Genomic DNA, 21,443 nt, shown 5'->3' with positions numbered 1-21,443 from the left:
CAGGACCGTAGCCCAGCTTCATGGAGACGGTTGCGAATGGCCCTCGCCGATACTCCAGGAGCAACAGTGTCCCTAATTTGCTGGGAAGTGGCGGTGCGGTCCCCTACGGCACTGCGTAGGATCCTACGGTCTTGGCGTGCATCCGTGCGTCGCTGCGGTCCGGTCCCAGGTCGACGGGCACGTGCACCTTCCGCCGACCACTGGCGACAACATCGATGTACTGTGGAGACCTCACGCCCCACGTGTTGAGCAATTCGGCGGTACGTCCACCCGGCCTCCCGCATGCCCACTATACGCCCTCGCTCAAAGTCCACCAACTGCACATACGGTTCATGTCCACGCTGTCGCGGCATGCTACCAGTGTTAAAGACTGCGATGGAGCTCCGTATGCCACGGCAAACTGGCTGACACTGATGGCTGCAGTGCACAAATGGTGCGCATCTAGCGCCATTCGACGGCCAACACCATGGTTCCTGGTGTGTCCGCTGTGCCGTGCGTGTGATCATTGCTTGTACAGCCCTCTCGCAGTGTCCGGAGCAAGTATGGTGGGTCTGACACACCGGTGTCAATGTGTTCTTTTTTCCATTTCCAGGAGTATATATATATATATATATATATATATATATATATATATATATATATACCCGGCAATCAGTTGCAACAATTATGTATATAATAAGTTGTTGAAAGTCGTTTGTCGTGGAAAAACTGGCGACTTCGAACATGATTATGTTATCCGCAAACAAAGTTGTATTTCACAAATGTTATTAATTGTCTTCATAATGTTTACACGTGTAGTTAACGGAAGACGTAGACACGATAATCCGAAACGAATACGTGTAAGTCAAGCGTTAGAATTTATATATATATATATATATATCTTTGAATTACAAAAACAAATACTAAAAAAAAAGGTTGAATGGCGCGAGATTCGATCCGGCAACCTTCGGATTACGAACCCGAGCGCTTACCGCTGAACCACCACGACACTGTAGGTAATTATAAATCGTGGAGAGTATTTCACCGCAACGGTTTCTTTTAACTGTCGATTTTCTCGACAACGGCTGAGAAGTGCATCTTGGTGCTTTGCCACATTACTTCTGTACGGTTCTAGATGTACCCTTGTCAGGTTCTCTGCTACGCTACAGATCAGTTTGCAAAAAAACAATTTATTTATGAAAATATACGGTACAATCACCAACAAACTTTACATATTCACATACACCTTTGCCTTTAACCCAAATAAATACAGATTCGTTTACAGATATTTTCCTCCTGTTACGAGTATATAATGACAAAGAAGATGGAGAAACATAGGCTGATTTACCAAAATCCTTATTAGCCAATTCAGAAATATGGTAATTGCGAAATGCAATAACGTCTCTGTCAACAAAACTTTCAAGTGCAGCCACACTTGGTACTCCTGTACCACCACGAACAATGGCAACGGTAAACCATCCGTTACCATGACCAAAGGAATCGTTTATATCTAAACTAAAATTAAGTCTACAACTGACGAAAACAGCAGGACCATCCAGCAGTGCTTGTGCAGCGACAGACTTCACTGGAATTCGATTCTTCTTGTGTCCAGCTGTTGTAGCGAATTCGATGTTTTCGATGGTCTTGTACACTGTTTGCTTCGAACGACGGCGATATCTTCTGTACGGCATGAGCTTTTATTTGCGCAGTATGAATCGAATCTGAATTTCACAATTGGTGGCCTCCCCTTGTCAGAGTAGTCTATTGTATAGGAACACATCTGTATTTTGTATTGTAATATGTCAATTTTTTATACAGTCAGTCCAATATTTATAACAATTAACAGCATTTATAAACCGATGCCTTAGTTAAAATACATAAACCATTTTGAAAGTTGTAATTTTTCGTCAATAAACTTATTTAATACCTGTGGGCTCGCCGAACCCCCCTCCCACCCTCCCTTAGGCATCTAAGCTAGAAAAAAAGGCTTGTGCGTCCTTGGGTTAATAAGTTATGTCTATCGGGTGTATCCCGAGCACCACGCACAGTGGACAGTGATAGAGGTATAGAGAAAAAGAGAGGAGGAGGAACGTGCGGTAAGTGGTGTGTTGTTTGGTTGTCAGGGTGCGCGTGAAGAACGGCCTGCGGCTGCTGGGCGCCGAGGCGAGCTCGGAGCGCTGGAACGTGACGGCGTCGCTCAACGGCAAGCACACCGCCGCCACCGTCACCGCCTTCCGCAGGGACAGCCTCGCCGACGCGCCGCCGCAGCTGCAGCCCTCGCCGCACGGCAAGCCGGGGTGAGTCAGCCACTAGCATCCCATTTACGCTTTCACGGCCGGCGTCTTCATCAGTAAACACTTCCGGCCTAAATTGCCGTGGTCGGTCTGTAGAACTGCTTCTCCCTGACGGTTCGTTCTCAACTACGGAGAATATCTTCCGAGGTGAGTCGACGACTGGCTGCTAGGAGTTGGGGCCGCCGCTTATATGGAGATCGTAGAGGGCGCCACCGCACGTCACGGGGCGTCGATGTGTAGCTATCTCTGGCTATCGTCTGTTCTCTCGATTGCAGGCAATCGATTGTCACGTGATTGATGCAACGTCGACCGCCATATCTTGTCCAATTTCAATCCTTCTTCTTTACGATTAAAATTGTATTGATGTTTGTGGGTTTCAATTGCCTCTCTATACATACGTGTATAATAATGCGACGTCCTCGCTAGCACGCTTGTCGCACCAAATTTTATTTCGTGATCTCCATCCTTAAAAACATGTTCCGCTACTGCCGATTTGTCGATATGTCCCAAGCGACAGTTTCTTTTGTGCTCCGTCAAACGTGTATTGATGCTTCTTTTTGTAGTTCCTATGTAAACGCTGCCACAACTACACTGAATTTTATATACCCCTAGGGTGGCTAGGGGATGACGAGTATCTTTTGTTGATCTTAGGCATTCGCTAATTTTCTTAGTAGGTCTGAAAATAGTCTCCACCTGAAACTTGGCTAGTACTTTCCCAATGCGATCCGTGATGTTATGGATGAACGGAAGAAATACTTTTCCAGCTGATGGTTGTTGCTGTCTCCTATTTTTAGGCATTTTCCTACTTGGGTGAAGTGCTCGGTTAATCTCGTTTTTCGTATAACCATTTTTCGCAAAAGCCATTCGTAAATGATTTAGTTCTTCTTGTAAGTAGCCTGGTTCACAAATATTATTGGCCCTATCCACTAGTGTTTTTATGACCCCCTCCTCTTTTGCCACTAGAGTTCCCTCCCGGTCCTGCTGACATTTTTGCAATGTACAGGGCGTATCAAAAAGAATCATCCGATTTGGTACGTCTACAGGGTGGTCCATTGATCGTGACCGTCGTAGCTCGCTACACGACGACGAGAACGCGTCGACTAGTCCCCTGTCCGATAAGTTGGAGGAATACAACTTTGCGGATGGGGTTTCCAATTGCAAGTTATGAAATACTGGCCTGTCGCACGTGCCATTGGATATTCGAGGCTCATTGAGTAGCAAGTCATAAGTTACGATTGTGTACTGATTTCTATTGCCCCGATTACAGCGAAAACCGTGGCGAAACGAATAGTATGCTTCACACAAAACGTATGTATGTTCTGCCGTAGAATCGTAATCTGCAATAAAAAAAACTGGGGTCCCCATTGAACATTTCAATGGGTGTGGTGGCGGTGGGTGTCTGCCTCCCAAACAAACAAATTAGAATCATAACTTTTTTTGGTCCGATGTGTAATTTTCGAGATACTTCTATTATTTCAGTTTAAATGAACACCTTTATATATCTATCGGCTATAAAAGTAAGTGTCTTATAGCAATACGCAAAGGGACATTTTTTTATCTTTCCGTCTTTTGCATTTCATATAAAAATATATGTATAGTTCTGTAGAACAAAATTGACGAGCAATCTCTGCACTACATGAAATTATAACAGAGAAGTTAATAACAAAATAAAATTTACTCGACTCCTATATTGACTGCAAACTGCTGGTGTACATTCGCTTAAGGAACAATATGACATAGAAATTTTTTCAGGAACTCCCTGACAGCAAAGAAAGAGTGAACCACGGGGAAATTCTTAAATTTAGACTTGAACGTGCGATTGCTAAGACGCTTTAATTCTTGTGGCAGCTTGTTGAAAATAGACGTAGCAGAATACTGTACTGTACACCTTTCTGCACAAGAGTCAAGGAGGTGCAATCCAAACACAGACCAGAATTCTGCCAAGTATTAACTGAATGAAATCTGATAATTCTTGGCTATAAGCTTATACAGTTAGAGGAAGACGGCATTAAAGAAAATATATACGTAAAGGCCAATATGAGAATTATGAGACTTCTCAACAGAAGTCTACAAAAAGTTCATGAACTTACACCACATATTGTGCGAACTGAGCGAAGAATAGACTTTGTAAAGGGGAATAGTTATCCAGGGAAATAATGCCTTGCGTTAGGAATGAATGAAGGTAAAGTAGACTAATTTTTGTGTTGAAACATTACTTCATGCATACTCTATTCTAATGATAAATACAGCACAACTTAGTTTTTGAACAAGTTTCGGAACATAGGATTTCTATGACAGCGTACCTTCTACATGAACGACTACGAATTAGGTGTTCAGACTCACTAATCATACGTATTGTGTGTTAGAAACTATACAAACTGAGTCTTCCTGTGATTTAGCATAAACTGATTTTTTATAAGCTATGAACTTACGTCTTGAACTGTACTATTTGGATTGTTCACACTCAATTATACGTAGTGTGTGTTAAAAACTGTAAAAACTGAGTCTTCCCGAGATGTAGCAAAGACTGATTTTCTACAGGCCATTAAGTTATGTCGTGAACCGTACGAATTGATACATTGCCTGTGTTGCACTCAGGACTATTCATTAACAAGCTAGTGTCATTAGCAAACAAACTTTAGAATCAAGCGTCATATTAGGAGGTATATAATTTATATTTATATAATTTATACCGGTTGGTCATAAACAGTCTGAAAGCTTGTAAGGGTGTTGCAGGACAGGCTATACAGAGAAATAATTGTTAAGAAAAAGTTCCATACGTTTCGACGTTCCTAGTTAACTAGCAAAGAAGTTAGCCAATCAGACAGTTGCGCGCGCAAATTCAAGAGCCCCGCCAGATACAATTAGTGTCAGCTGTTCTCATAGCGTAGATGACAGCGCGCGAGACTGCTCAGCCTTTGGTTCGAGCTCGAACCTTATTATCGTCTCATTTGTATCGCTCTCTTATTCTGTTTTATGAATCTAAGCGAAGAACACGTTAGGCGACACCGTCTCTGGAGGAGGGGGGGGGGGGGGGGGAGGCGACGGGTAGATTCTTGAATCTGAACACACAACGGATTGATTGGGTAAATTCAGTGCTAATTAACGTGGAAACGGTGCAATGTATCACTTTTTTTCTTATCAAATACTTCTCAGCATTGCATGCCCTGCAACACCCATAAAAGCTTTTCAGACTGTTTATGACCACCTTGTATATACGAGGATCATTCCATACGTCATGCAAGCTATGGCATATCTTGGAATAATGCGACACCGGCCGCTGTGGCTGAGGGATTCTAGGCGTTTCGGTCCGGAACCGCGCTGCTGCTACGGTCGCAGGATCGAGCCCTGCCTCGGGCATGAGAGTGTGTGATGTCCTTAGCTTAGTTAGGTTTAAGTAGTTCTAAGTCTAGGGGAATGATGACCTCAGATGTTAAGTCCCATAGTAGTTAGAGCCATTTGAACCATTTTTGATAATGCGACAACGTAGTAGTTTCACGGTGTGCGATGAAGAGGTAACGCAGTGTGTATCAGAATTCTAATATACAACAGAGTTCCAGTACAGGTCACAGCAAAGGGTGACATGGAACACATGCATTATTTGAAATCAATGTAAATTTATTTCGCACGAGTGCAAATGGAACAAAAATGAATCAAATAAACTATCCTTCAAAACAGTCCCGAATGGATCGAGACAGCGTTGCTAACGATGGGGAAGGCGTTAAATTCCATTAGCATTGACATCAGTGTGTGCCAATTGTCGCCGAAATGCGAGGATATCCGCCCCGTTTGCAAAGCATCTGCCACACAATGGTTTCTTCAGTTATGGAACGAGGTCGAAGTCGCATGGATGGGTGTCTAGTGAGTAGGATGGCTGGAGAAGAATTTTCAACCCCATATCTGTACAGAGTTCATCATGTCTGCTGTGTGCGTAATAGCGGTATCATGCAGTATGACTGCATTATACAACGCCCGGACGTTTACGCCTTCAGCCATAGCGGCCAATAGTTCCGCATGACAATGAGTAGCATTTGTGTCAGCGAGAAGCTAACTTTCACGTATGATTTTTGTTGCATGAATGTTTTAGGCGCTAGTACCGACCCATCCTCGCATGTGGTAGCGAGCTGTCGGTTGAAAAAATGGTTCAAATGGCTCTGAGCACTATGGAACTTAAATGCTGAGGTCATCAGTGTCTTAGAACTTAGAACTACTTAAACCTAACTAACCTAAGGACATCACATACACCCATGCCCGAGGCAGGATTCGAACTTGCAACCGTAGCGGTCGCGGGGTTCCAGACTGTAGCGCCTAGAATCGCTCGGCCACTTCGGCTGGCCTGTCGGTTAATTTCGGAATGTTTATCGTGGGCTTTCGAAAGTATTTTCTACGATTACAAGAATACCACAAGCTCGCAAGGTACACGGTAGTTGCCATAACTTATGGAATGACCCTCGTATAAGAAACAGCATCGAAGCCGCATTCCCTACTTAATAGTGCCCCTATCAGACGCCATATCATAATCATTACCATTATTGTGGAGAATGATCTTTTTTTTCGTCTGTTCTTAAAGTACAAGAGGTAGCAGTTGAGAAATACTCCTCTTATTCCATAATGGTCGTTTCTGCAGCAACATTTTCTGATCAACACAATCATAACATTAAAGCAAAGAAAACCAAGAAGACGTCTGCGTGCCAGGGGTTTGGGGGTAGCCTGTATTTTAAGATTGCACTTCGTACTTTATTTTAGCTACAATATTGAAAAATATTTTATAAAGGTATGTAAAGCAGATTTTAATTGTTCACTGTGATTTTTTTTTGTCCTAGCACGGAGTGTTATGGCACTAATTTCCGTAGCCAAATAATTCCAAAGTATGACGGTGTAACTATAGGCTGAAGAAAATAAAACATTTGTTCTACTGGATAGAAGTTGTCTTTGAAACAGTGTTCCAACTTAACATCTGTGCTTTACATTCATTTTTTAGCGTTTTCTCTTTTTCTCTCACGGTACAAGTACTTACAGAACTTTGACCGTATGAAAACGCGATGCCTCGAGTGACTGAGTGATTGTGCAGGAGCGGCGGAGCGGCCGGTGGCGGCGGCGGAGGGCCGTCCAAGGCGGAGGAAGTGTTCTCTCTGCTGGTGGCCGTGTCAGACGAGGGCGGCGCGGGGGCGGCGGACGCGCGCCTCGTGCTGAGCGCGCGCTACGTGCTGGCCGGCGACGTGGCGGCGGCAGCGGGGGCGGCGGGGGCGGCCAGGAAGCCCGCGCTGCTCGAGGCGTCCGGCCGGCGGAGGCACACCGCCAGGCTCGAGGTGCACAAGGACGACATCCAGGCCGTGCTGCCCATCTCCAAGGTCGGTCTCACGCTGTGCTGCGAGACAGCAACACTTTGCTTTTGCGTAAATCACACATTACTGATTCCGGCCGTCATCTTCAGATTTGATCATCAGAGCTGCAGAGGGCGATTATTAAGTGTAAAACAGGAAAGGGTGCTGGGCTGGATGATCTTGCGAATGAACAAATAAAACATTTTAGTCCTGCAACACTAAAATGGGTTCTACACTCATGCTCATAAATTAAGGATAATTTCAGAATGTGGTGCCACACTAAGTGGCACTACACAAAACTGGTGCTAATAGCGTTGGCACATAGGGAACACACATGACACAGATCTGTAAGTCCACGGTATTGGTGATAAGTCGAGAAAACTGCCCCGAAACATATGTGCCACAAAACGGCACTATTTCCTGCGCATGTACCCCGACGTCAGTATGGGATATGATCACCAAGCACACGTACACAGACCGCACAACGGATTGGCATGCTCTGGATCAGGTGATCGAGCAGCCGCTGGGGTATAGCCTCCCATTCTTGCACCAGTGCCTGTCGGAGCTCCTGAAGTGTCGTAGGGGTTTGAAGACGCGCAGCGATACCTCGACCGAGAGCATCCCAGACGTTCTCGATGGGGTTTAGGTCTGACGAACAGGCGGGCCTCTGCATTCGCCTGATATTTTCTGTTTCGAGGTACTCCTCCACGACGGCATCTCGGTGGGGCCATCAGGAGGAAGGTGGAACACACTGCACCCCTGAAAAGGCGGACATACTGGTGCAAAATGATGTCTCGATACACCTGACCTGTTACAGCTCCTCTGTCAAAGACACGCAGGGGTGCACGTGCACCAATCATAATCCTATCCCACACCATCGAACCACGACCTCCATACAGGTCCCTTTCGAGGACATTAAGGAGTTGGTATCTGGTTCCTGGTTCACGCCAGATGAAAACCTGGCAAGTATCACTATTCAGAATATACCTGGCCTCGTCCGTGAACATAACCTAGGACCACTGTTCCAATGACCATGTACTGTGTTCTTGACACCAGGCTTTACTGGCTCTCCTGTGACCAGGGGTCACTGGAATACACCTTGCAGGACTCCACGCAAATAGACCATATATGTTCAGTCGTATATAGACTGTGTGTCTGGAGACAACTGTTCCACTGGCTGCGGTAAGATCCCGAGCAAAGCTATCTACAGTATTCCTTGGCCGTCTGCGGGCATTGATGGTGATATATAGGTCTTCTTGTGGTGTTGTACACTGTGGACGTACCTTACTGTAGCACTTTGACACATTTCCTGACTAGCCTCCAGTCATCCTAGTTTTCTACCCCTCATAAGGTCATTAATACGTGTTCTTTGAACCATTTTTAACACACAGTCACCATTAGCACATCTGAAAACGTCTGCACTCTTACTCGCTGCACCGTACTATGACATGCGTCAACACACCTCTGCGTATGTGGACTGCTGCCAGCGCCATGGTGCGACAACCGCAGGTCAAATGCACCGTGATTTAAAACCGCAAATCGCTCACCCGAGTGTTGTTTCATCATGTATCAGCATTATCCTAATTTATGCGCATGAGTGTAGAACTTTTTAACAACTGCTTACGCTCTGGTAGCATCCCCAAAGTCTGGCGGAAAGCTCCTGTCATAGCTATCCTTAAACCCGATACAGAGAACAATGACCCTAAGAATTACCATCCCATATCTCTTCTTTGCCATTTGTATAAAATCTTGGAGAGAATGATTGTGAACCGCTTAACAGCAGCAATTGACACTGCTCTAGTACCTCAAAAGGTTGGCATTAGAGTGGGTAAACGCTGCACATCACAGTTCCTCAGTCTCACCCAGTTCATCGAAGACGGTTTTGAATCACGTATGATAACCGGTGTGGCCTTTGTTGACCTGTCTGCTGCGTACGACACTGTGAACCATAAATTACTCCCGAAAATTTTTGTGACATCACTAATGACTCTATTTAATCACCTTAGCAGCCATCTTCTTTAGCAACAGGTGATTTTTCGTGGAATTTCAAGGACTCTTTAATATGTATACGAATGATCAACCACTCCCGCTGTACACCGGAATGATATCGCATTGGCCACCTAAAGGAAAGGATTTCCATTACGTCGAGCTGTCTGAAGCACTGGAAGAATTAGGACGGTTCTGCAAAAGTAACAAGCTACGGTCTGACCCTACGAAAAAGCAAGCCTGTGCTTCCCACCTAAAAACAGACAGGCCATCGAACAATTAAATATTTCATGGAATGGCACTCAACTTGAACATTCATTTTCCCCAAAGTATCTTGGAGTGACCTTAGTTCGGACCCTAACGTTCAAAACGCTTTGTCGAAACACAAAAATGAAAGTGTCCGCAAGCAATAATACCATGCGAAAACAAAGGGGATCTAACTGGGGTGCACAGCCAATTACTGTTCGGCCTTCGGCTTTGGCGTTGTGCTACTCTGCTGGTGAATACGCAGCGCATGTCTGGCGTAACTCCTGCCTTGCTAGGCACCTGGACACCGCTCTGAATGAGACGTGCCGCATAATCACTGGGTGCCTGAGACCCACTATAGTGTAGCAGCTCTATCATCTATCAAGTGTAGCTCCGCCCGACATCAGGCGTGAAACAACTGCTCAAGCAGAAGGACGTAGAGTCTTGACATCTGACACTCATCCATTATTTGGCCATTCGCCAGCACCGTCTCGCTTAAAGTCCAGAAAAATTTTTGTAAGGGTCTATGCAAACAACAACACAAACCAAAGGCTAGACACGTGGAGAAAGAGAGTAGAGACTGCTCCTCTAGGCTGGAGGCAACCTAAATAAGAACCACCTCCCTCCGGTGGTAATGAGAACTGATGTACTTGGAAGTCGCTCAACAGATTACGAACTGGTGTTGGGTGATGTAAAGAAACTCTTGAAAAATGTCCTTTTTCATGTTTACAAGTTAATGTCCATTGTCTATAACAAGTTTTATAACTTAATTTCTCTTAATTCTCTTGTAATTGATGCCTTTGACACGAATAAAAAAATCAGTTCTGTGAAAATTAAACGAAGCAGCTGATAGGTTTTGATAAAAAATAAAATATGCATACGAGGAATGGAGAAAATTAATGGTACAGCAACAGAAAAAATTCGTATAGAGAAAAAAATGCAGCAACGCAAGGTACCAAACGATTGGAAAAAGAACCACAGACTCCTCGTTTTCAAGAAGCATAGTCGATAACGATGCAGTGAAGGCTTTCACCACCGAATCTCTTAGCTGCTGGCGAGTCTTCCAGGTTGTATGACCGTGGTTCATGAAACTTTCAGTTCCTAAAATTTCGTCCAGAACTACGTCGGACATTTTCGGAGATGGTCTGGTTTCACCGAGTCTTGTCGACTGATGGTTAGGAACTGCAGGTACCTTCATAGGGGTGGCTGCTCCCCCTGGGATTGACGGAGATCTGAACACATGGATCCTCTTTCTCCAGCTTCTTGAATCGTGCTGTAGCCTCTCGGTGGTTGTCTTCTGGATGCTGTTGACCCTATTCAGTGTGGTTTGCTTCAGATGTGGCCACAGTTGCATGGTGGTGGTCAGTGGGCTGACCAATAACGCTCTTCGGAGAGCGACATAAATACTGTGGAGTACTTCGACCGCGCCCTTTTACCTCCGTATTTATGTCACTCTCCAACGTCCGACCTACGGAACAGAGCATTCTGAAAATGTCGAGCACAGTTCCGGGCGAAACGTTTTGAGGGCTACGGTCATACAACCAGGGAGTCTCACCAGAAGCTTAGCTAATACTATCACTCGCAATAAGGGTTACTAGTCTAGACAGAGTTGCAACATTCACTTCTTCTATATTACTAATCAATGGCTTGTAGCAATCCAATTATTTTCAAAAGGCTCTCAGGCTAGAGCACCACTATGAGTTACTACACCAAACGATTTGTAGCACGGGGTCGGGCAAATAGTTCCAGGGAAGCAGAAGAAAGGAGATATAATACTAACCTGACTACAGAAGATGTTGAGAGTGACCACCATTCGTCTCCTGGCACTTTCAGACCTTCGTCAGCAAGTTGCTGAAGGCAGCTCGAAGCTGGGCTCCAGGACTTGCTGAAGTATCATTCGAAACGTTCTGCTGCTGTTCTTGAAGACCTTAGACTTGACGCCTTCCCAAACAAAGTAATCGCACACTTACAGATCAGGTGACCTGGCTGGCCATTTAGGGTGGCGCCGAGACTGAAGGCTGCTAACAACTCTGTCATGGTGAAGATTGCGTAAATATGATCCAAAGTTCGGCCGGCTGTATGCACAGTTGCTCCATCCGGTTGGAAGTAACCGTAGGTCCTTTCCTCCTCCCTACATGCAGCCACAAGTGGTCTCAAAATGTTGGTAATGTAAGGTGGTCCGGGCTTCTTTTATTTGCCCCATCCTGTATTTCCTCCATAAACAAAACTGGACAACAGTCTAAGGATAAGAGGAGGAGGGCCTCTAAACACCACCTGTTTCCAATGGGACAAATGGACTTTATTGTCTTACATAACGTCTACCTCGTGATTATCAAACAGCTAGCTCATGCTTGCCTCCATCTTATAATATATCTCTGTCCACCTAGCGAATGGCAGTCCACTAAATGCCTCCGTTTCTCACAAAATCTCAGGATCACTAACGCCCGACTTCCATACAAGCAACACTTTAGACACCTCAACTTCCCGTACTACTCTGGCGAAGACTACAGCACTGAACCGGATTAACGGAAGACCGGCCATCTTATTTAGAGGCTGGAGAATGAACCCGACCAACACAGCCAACGGATGCGGCCCATAAACGACGTTGTTGTTGTTGTGGTTTTCAGTCCTGAGACTGGTTTGATGCGGCTCTCCGTGCTACTCTATCCCGTGCAAGCTTCTTCATCTCCCACTACCTACTGCAACCTACATCCTTCTGAATCTGCTTAGTGTATTCATCTCTTGGCCTCCCTCTACGATTTTTATCCTCCACGCTGCCCTCCAATACTAAAATGGTGATCCCTTGATGCCTCAGAACATGTCCTACCAACCGATCCCTTCTTCTAGTCAATTTGTGCCACGAACTCCTCCCCAATTCTATTCAATACCTCCTCATTAGTTATGTGATCTACCCATCTAATCTTCAGCATTTTTCTGTAACACCACTTTTCGAAAGCTTCTATTCTCTTCTTGTCCAAACTATTTATCGTCCATGTTTCACTTCCGTACATGGCTACACTCCATACAAATACTTTCAGAAACGACTTCCTGACACTTAAATCTATACTCGATGTTAACAAATTTCTCTTCTTCAGAAACTCTTTCATTGCCATTGCCAGTCTACATTTTATATCCTCTCTACTTCGACCATCATCAGTTATTTTGCTTCCCAAATAGCAAAACTCTTTACTACTTTAAGTGTCTTATTTCCTAATCTAATTCCCTCAGCATCACCCGACTTAATTCGACTACGTTTCATTATCCTCGTTTTGCTTTTGTTGATGTTCATCTTATGTCCTCCTTTCAAAACACTGTCCATCCCGTTCAACTGCTCTTCCAAGTCCTTTACTGTCTCTGGCAGAATTACAATGTCATCGGGGAACCTCAAAGTTTTTATTTCTTCTCCGTGGATTTTAATACCTACTCCGAATTTTTCTCTTGTTCCTCTTCTGCTTGCTCAATATACAGATTGAATAACGTCGGGGAGAGGCTGCAACCCTGTCTCACTCCCTTACCAACCACTGCTTCCCTTTCATGTCCCTCGACTCTTATAACTGCCATCTGGTTTCTGTACTAATTGTAAATAGCCTTTCACTCCCTGTATTTTACACCTGCCACCTTCAGAATTTTAAAGAGAGTATTCCAGTCAACATTGTGAAAAGCTTTCTCTATGTCTACAAATTCTAGATACATAGGTTTGCCTTTTCTTAATCTAGCTTCTAAAATAAGTCGTAGGGTCAGTATTGCCTCATGTGTTCCCATATTTCTACGGAATCCAAACTGATCTTCTCCGAGGTCTGCTTCTACCAGTTTTTCCATTCCTCTGTAAAGAATTCGCGTTCGTATTTTGCAACTGTGACTTATTAAACTGATAGTTCGGTAATTTTCACATCCATAAACGCCTGCTTTCTTTGGAATTGGAATTATTATATTCTTCTTGAAGTCTGAGGATATGTCGCCTGTCTCATAGATTTTGCTCACCAGATGGTAGAGTTTTGTCAGGACTGGCTCTCTTAAGGCTGTCAGTAGTTCTAGTGGAATGTTGTCTACTCCCGGGGCCTTGTTTAGACTTAGGTCTTTCAGCTCTATCAAACTCTTCACGCAGTATGATATCTCCCATTTCATCTTCATCTACATCCTCTTCCATTTCTATAACATCGCCCTTGTATAGACCCTCTATATACTCCTTCCACCTTTCTGCTTTCCCTTCATTGCTTAGAACTAGGTTTCCATCTGAGCTCTTGATATTCATACAAGTGGCTCTCTTTTCTTCAAAGGTCTCTTTAATTTTCCTGTAGGCAGTATCTATCTTACCCCTCGTGAGATAAGCCTCTACATCGTTACATTTGTCCTCTAGCAATCCCTGCTTAGCTATTTTACACTTCCTGTCGATCTCATTTTTGAGACGTTTGTATTCCTTTTTGCCTGGTTCATTTACTGCATTTTTATATTTTCTCCTTTCGTCAATTAAATTCAATATTTCTTCTGACACCCAAGGATTTCTACTAGCCTTCGTGTGTTTACCTACTTGATCATCTGCTGCCTTCACTACTTCATCCCTCAAAGCTACCCATTCTTCTTCTACTGTATTTCTTTCCCCCATTCTTGTCAAATGTTCCCTTATGCTCTCCCTGAAACTCTGTACAACCTCTGGTTCTTTTAGTTTATCCAGGTCCCATCTCCTTAAATTCCCACCTTTTTGCAGTTTCTTCAGTTTTAATCTGCAGTTCATAACCAATAGAGTCTGGTCAGAGTCCACATCTGCCCCTGGAAATATCTTACAACTTAAAACCTGGTTCCTAAATCTCTGTCTTACCATTATATAATCTATCTGATACCTTTTAGTATCTCCAGGGTTCTTACATGTATACAACCTTCTTTCATGGTTCTTGAACCAAGTGTTAGCTCTGATTAAGTTGTGTTCTGTGCAAAATTCTATCGGGCGTCTTCCTCTTTCATTTCCATATTCACTTACTACATTTCCTTCTTTTCGTTTGTAGAATTCCAGTCACCCATGACTATTAAATTTTCGTCTCCCTTCACTATCTAAATAATTTGGTTTATGTCATCATACATTCTTCAATTTCTTCGTCATCTGCAGAGCTAGTTGGCATATAAACTTGTACTACTGTAGTAGGTGTGGGCTTCGTATCTATCATGGCCACAATAATGCGTTCACTATGCTGTTTGTAGTAACTTACCCGCATTCCCATTACTTTATTCATGATTAAACCTAGTCCTGCATTACCCCTATTTGATTTTGTATTTATAACCCTGTATTCACCTGACCAAAAGTCTTGTTCCTCCTGCCACCGAACTTCACTAATTCCCACTATATCCAACTTTAACCTGTCCATTACCCTTTTTATATTTTCTAATCTACCTGCCCGATTAAGGGATCTGACATTCCACGCTCCGATCCGTAGAACGCCAGTTTTCTTTCTCCTGATAACGACGTCCTCTTGAGTAGTCCCTGCCAGGAGATCCGAATGGGGGACTATTTTACCTCCTAAATATTTTACCCAAGAGGACGGCATCATCATTTAACCATACAACAAAGCTGCATGCCCTCAGGAAAAATTACGGCCGTAGTTTCCCCTTGCTTTCAGCCGTTCGTAGTACCAGCACAGCAAGGCCGTTTTGGTTAGTGTTACAAGGCCATATCAGTCAATCATCCAGACTGATGCACCTGCAACTACTGAAAAGGCTGCTGCCCCTCTTCAGGAACCACACGTTTGTCTGGCCTCTCAACAGATACCCCTTCCTTATGGTTGCACCTACGGTACGGCTATCTGTGTCGCTGAGGCACGCAGGCCTTCCCACCATGGCAAGGTCTACCAGGTCGTCGTTATTCTTTGTTTCCCGTGAGTATTCGATACAGTTCCGCATTGTCTTTTGATGAACACAAATAAGGGCTTGCTGAGTACTGGATCAGACCTGTGGCTAGATCAGGACTTTCTAGCAAATAGGACGTCACCGACAAATCTAAAGCTAATTTTCGGATTTGCCAAGCGACTGGTATAGGGCCGTTACTATTTACCATATATAGGGCCAACCAGAACTTCACCGACAAACCTTCAGAGGTGGTGTCTAGTAAACTTCTGCTCTAAATTGCATACCTTAAGAGCTAAGAGCACCTTTTCATTTCGCAACTGTGAAACGTCTACTGCAAGCTCTTTGCTTTCGATATTTTCAGAGGTGGTAATATAGATCAAAACCAGAAAAAATATCAATAAACATGGACTCTAAAGTGCATACCTTAACAGCTGTGACCACTTGTTCATCTTCCTTACAGTGAAACATTTCTTCTACTGAACAAGTGCTCATAGCTCTTGAAGTATGCATCTTGTAGCCCGTGATTACTGAGCTTTTTTCTTGTTTTCATCCGTACTATCTACTCCCAAAACAAAGAATGCAAAAAGCTAGCTGCAGGAGAGTACTTTTTCATAGTATCGAATCTGAAGAAGTACTCATAGCCCAAAGGTACGTATCTTGCCCCCCATGTTTGCAGCACATTTTTTTAAATGGTTTGTTCCATACTACCACCTCTGAAAGTTTATCGGTGGAGTTCTGATTCACCTTTTATGCATGGTGGTTCAGCCGTCCCTACTGCTGTGGTTTTATGCAAACCGAACTGTAAATCTGACCTGTATAACCCAAGCGAGGGAATAATCCTCTCGCTCGCCATGCGCAAACCGTTAGGCCTACAAAAATAAAACTAGCAAATCCTTCTTGTAGGAAATTTAACGCACCTAAATTTTATTCTGGAATAGGTTGTCAATGGAGGCCACGGCTTTCGAATTATTCAGGAGAAAAACTACAACAGTGACCTTCAAAATCGCTTCCACCCCACATTCATTGACCACCAGCCATTATTTCTAGTACGTTGTTCGTGGCACTCTCTGCTACCACTGTACTAAAATTTTCGGCTATACAAGCTATCTCTGCTATCAGATATTTTTTGGCTCTATTTGTTGGGTTGTTCTGCCACCAGCATAGTCGGATACTTCGTTAACATTATTAATTTAAACATGCTCGTGAGTGTAACGAAAAAAATGGATTTTGTAAACGTTGCTTGAAACTAATTACGATGGCGATTCTGCCGGCCGGAGTGGCCGTGCGGTTCTAGGCGCTACAGTCTGGAACTGCGTGACCGCTACGGTCGCAGGTTCGAATCCTGCCTCGGGCATGGATGTGTGTGGTGTCCTTAGGTTAGTTAGTTTTAAGTAGTTCTACGTTCTAGGGGACTGGTGACCTCAGATGTTAAGTCCCATAGTGCTCAGAGCCATTTGAATCATTTTTTTGATGACGATTCTGTCCAAATTTAACTCTTACAAGTACGGTAGTTTCGTAGTCAGAGGGTTTAACGAATACAATGATCTACTATCTACTCCTATTTTATGCTGATAAAATTCACAACTCTCTTAGGTATAATTACACAAACGACAATTTTTACAATTTGTTAGTGCTCGACTGGGTTGTTGGCGAAATAAGACCAGTCAGTGAAGATAAAAAACGGTCGAATGTAAGAAATAATTCGTGCAGTCGCAAATATATGTACAGTGGTAGGAGGGAGTGCCATGAACAACGTACTAGAAATCGTGACTGGTGAGGGAAGTGTGTGGGAGTGGAAGTGCGTTTGGAGGTCACTTCGCTTCTCTTGAACGACTCGCAAACTACGGCCTCTATCGGAAACGCATCCTGGTCCAAAATTTAGCTGCATTAAATCTCCTACAAAAAGGCAGTGTTCAGTTTTTCTGTGGGACTAATAGTTTGCGCATAGCGAGTGAAAAAATCTGAAAATCTCGCGCATGGTTTATGACAGCCAGCTGCAACATTACGGGCTGCATAAAATCACAGTGGTAGGGCCAACTGACTCAGGCTGTATAAATGATATACATGATAACGTCGGAAGCTCAGTAAGATTATTTGCAGTCGATAGGAAGGTAGCAACTCCAGAAGCGAAATGCAGGAAGACCGAGAGACATTGGTGCTGCAACTAGCAGCTGACACTGAACGTAAATAAATGTCATGAACTAGGTGCAGATAGGCAACGAGATCCATTAGTGTTCGATTACACAATTGACGTTAAACCACTATAAACAGTAACAAATGTGTGACACCCAAGAGTAACCGGTCTGGTTAGGTCTAAAGTCGAAATACCGCATAAAAGTAATTGCAGGAAAAGCTGACAGTAGGATGACATTCGTTGGAGAAATAATAAGCAAATTTAATTCATTGGCGAAAGACATGGCTTACAAAACATTCTTCAACTTTATCTTAACACGTTGGGTAAATACAATAACTAGAGAAGATCTATCGCAGGTCGCAGTGTTTCGTCATGGGACTGTTTACAAAGACCGAGAGCGTTACGGAGATGCTCAACAATTTGTCATCTTAACAGAATCTTCCGTCGGTTCTTGGTAGAACAACATTATAAAAAACTGGTGCTTTTCATTTATTTGCAAAGCCACACGCTAGAAGAGAGGCATAGTGAATCACGGTAAGGTTGGCTGCTGAAATTGAGGGAGCATACGTTCTAAGAACAGTCGGCCGATATATTACTTTTTGCCACATGTGTCTTGCCGAGTTACTACAACGAGAAGATCATAAAAATTACGTAGAATTATAAATAAAGTAGTCTCTGGCTGCAGGTCAGCAGAGGTTAGTTTATTTATAGTTTTATCTCATTGCACGGTTGCGTTCCCGCAATACAAATGGAAAGTTTAGGTACACAGAAATTAGATCTCATACGGAGCTTTACCAATAGTCATCCTTCCTGTGCACCATTCGCAAATGGAACAGGAGAGGGAGATACAAAAAGTACATTGCGCCACTTGCAATATACGGACGTAGATACATGTTGTTGTTGTTGTTGTCTTCAGCAACAAAATGTATCTACGTATTATAAATAAAGTAGTCTCTGGCTGCAGGTCAGCAGAGGTTAGTTTATTTATAGTTTTATCTCATTGCACGGTTGCGTTCCCGAAATACAAATGGAAAGTTTAGGAACACAGAAATTAGATCTCATACGGAGCTTTACCAATAGTCATCCTTCCTGTGCACCATTCGCGAATGGAACAGGAGAGGGGGATACAAAAAGTACATTCCGCCATTTGCAATGTATGGACGTAGATACATATAAGCACGATGTGTATGGTCACACGTGGTTAGAATCAAATGCTAACGTCATGTTTAAAACTCCCCGCATGGAAGTGTCTCTCCAGTACGAAATCAGCCTACAGATTGTGAATAATTTGCCTCTGTATTTGGTTGTCAACGCTGTGTAATGTCCTAAGTTAATAAATGCAGAACTTTACAGTTAAGGTACTGAAACTCCGAGGCACACATTCGCCTCCTACTGACTGTGGAAGACGCGCCTACTTACAGGAGATTGTATACGTAAATGAAACACTTGACTGTAACCGCCTGTAAATTAAGCAAAGTACTGTGGCGACATGAACTGTATCAGACCTTTGACGTTGTGATGATTTGTACTGCACCATTATTTGTATTTTATTTTTATCTTGTATTTTAACTATTGTTTTATTTTGATAAATCTGGCGAGATAACGGGACTAAACCAGTCCTGTGTGCAAAATAAAGTTATTTGTGGTCTAGAATGAACTCATTAATGAAAGGGCTAAAATGTTCTCTCTCTCTTACGTGAACTTTGTTCATGTGTTTTTTGGTAATGTTTCACTGCACGCGTCATGGATGGGTTTCTTACGAAATCGTGTCAATTCCGATCAAGATTCTACTCTCAGTCAGTTGCACCATCATTATTATTCAGGGTGCATCGTCATGTTTCGGCGTGAATGAAGGAAGACAGATATGGTTTTGCACTTTTTATCTTTACTCGAATTTACGGTTTAGTCCCAACCTGCAGATCATCTTCCGATCCAAATCTAATTACGGCGAATCAAATTTCGTCTTCAGGGCGGAACTCTAGTTTACTGAAGCTTCGTCCCAGTGACCAGTGGCCAGTGTCCTCTAGCAAGTGTTCGTGGAGCACATCAGACACAGCCAAATATCCTTGTTAATGGAGGTTATAACTTGAACACAATTTGCTGACGCGTTTTCAGAGTTTTCTCCTCTCCGTAATTTATAGTCACGTGGTTTCGTTATTGTCCTCGTTTTGTCACAGACTGAAAACGTAGTATTCTTCTTTAATGGCCGTGTATATATATATATATATATATATATATATATATATATATATATATATATATATATATATATATATATGAAATGAACACCGTCTCGACCATCTTATTTTAGTGGCAAGGATAATTATTTTCCGGTCTTGCAGTAGCCATCTATCCATCGGCTGAAGAAACTTATTCTAAGCGTTCACCTTCGACTCTAGGTTATTTAGGAGACTGGAACAGGGGAGAACCTTTTGTGTGGTGATCTGAACAATTTCCTAAATGGCATCGGAAGCTGTCGCCTGCAGTCTTAGCCGCCACAATATTACCGAATTTATTGTTCTCGTACGTCTCTGTCATTTGTTTCCCTGGAAAGTAGCAAGAAACGATGCGCACAGCGCTTGTGGTACTTACAAACTGCAACAGAGTCGCGTAGAAAGACAGGAAGTACAAATTTTTCACCAGTTCAAGACAAAGATCATAAAAACAATCATTAGACTACCGTTTTAGATCCGTAGCGACGATCTGCATAGAGAACATTAGACTTCTGGCAGTGCGAGGCGTCTTCCTGCTGTGCCACAGGTCTCATGTTCCAGTTGACCAGTCGATTTACGGACGTGATGAATGCAAGTCACAGCATATTGTGTATTTACACAGTTCAGTTCGTTAATGATTATTTTCTATAGACATTTTCAGATGCATTATGTGTCTCTGATATGTACCCATATCCTTTAATAAGTCGACTGGTTTGTAAGACCAGATTAATATTATTTCGACGATTACATGTCATTTAGAGAGGTCGGATATTTTTTGAGATTTCAAGTTTCACTTGAGAATGGTTAGAAGGCTCAAGTCAAGACTAAGTCAAAAAATGAAAACCAGTCTGCAGTAAAATGGCGGAAATTTCTTTCAAAAACGTCTACACGACTGTGTTTCCTACGAAAAAAAAAAAAAAAAAGAATCCCACTGATTCGTTCGTACGTGGTCTCCAAGTATGAAGACATTAGACTCATTTCTCCCCCTACTCCTCCCATCCCGCTTTCCTCTCTTTGGTTAACTTTGAATCCGTATTTTGTACGCAATAGGCTGTTCATTCCATTCAGCAGATTCTGTTGTTCTTCCTCACTTACACAGATAACAGCAATGGCATCAGTAGGTGTTACCATTGATACCTTTTCACACTGAATTTCAATCTCACGTTTTCTTTTATTTCCTTCTTCTACAATAACAGGTTGAGAAATAGAAGAGATAGATTGCACCCCTCCTTGCGCTCATTTTAAGCAGAGCACTCCTCTCTTATTTTTCCATTTTTGTTGGTGCCTGTTCATTATTAATTGTATTAGCGTTGCTGAACTCTTCTCGTAGACCAACAAATTATACTAAATTATCTTAATGTTCCTCAAGTTCCAAATGTGGCGTCTCCGTGGTATCTTTACCTCTCGTGAACTCTGTACTTATAAAAAAACA

The 21,443-nt window shown here is 43.2% G+C and overlaps 1 protein-coding gene across 1 annotated transcript in view; it reads left to right on the top strand.

Moving 5' to 3' along the window:
- The window catches only part of LOC126274703 (transmembrane protein 132E), a 370,693-nt gene that overhangs the window by 202,299 nt on the left and 146,951 nt on the right, over window positions 1-21,443 (top strand). Inside the window, exons 6-7 of the mRNA XM_049977139.1 lie at window positions 2,103-2,276; window positions 7,345-7,624. Coding sequence (XP_049833096.1) covers window positions 2,103-2,276; window positions 7,345-7,624 — 454 coding nt within the window. The remainder of the gene's footprint in view (window positions 1-2,102; window positions 2,277-7,344; window positions 7,625-21,443) is intronic.

This window comes from Schistocerca gregaria, chromosome 1, assembly GCF_023897955.1.
Source record: "Schistocerca gregaria isolate iqSchGreg1 chromosome 1, iqSchGreg1.2, whole genome shotgun sequence".
Lineage (NCBI taxonomy): Eukaryota > Metazoa > Arthropoda > Insecta > Orthoptera > Acrididae > Schistocerca > Schistocerca gregaria.
Note: the sequence above shows the minus strand (reverse complement) of the source record. Positions and strands in the feature narration are given on the sequence as shown.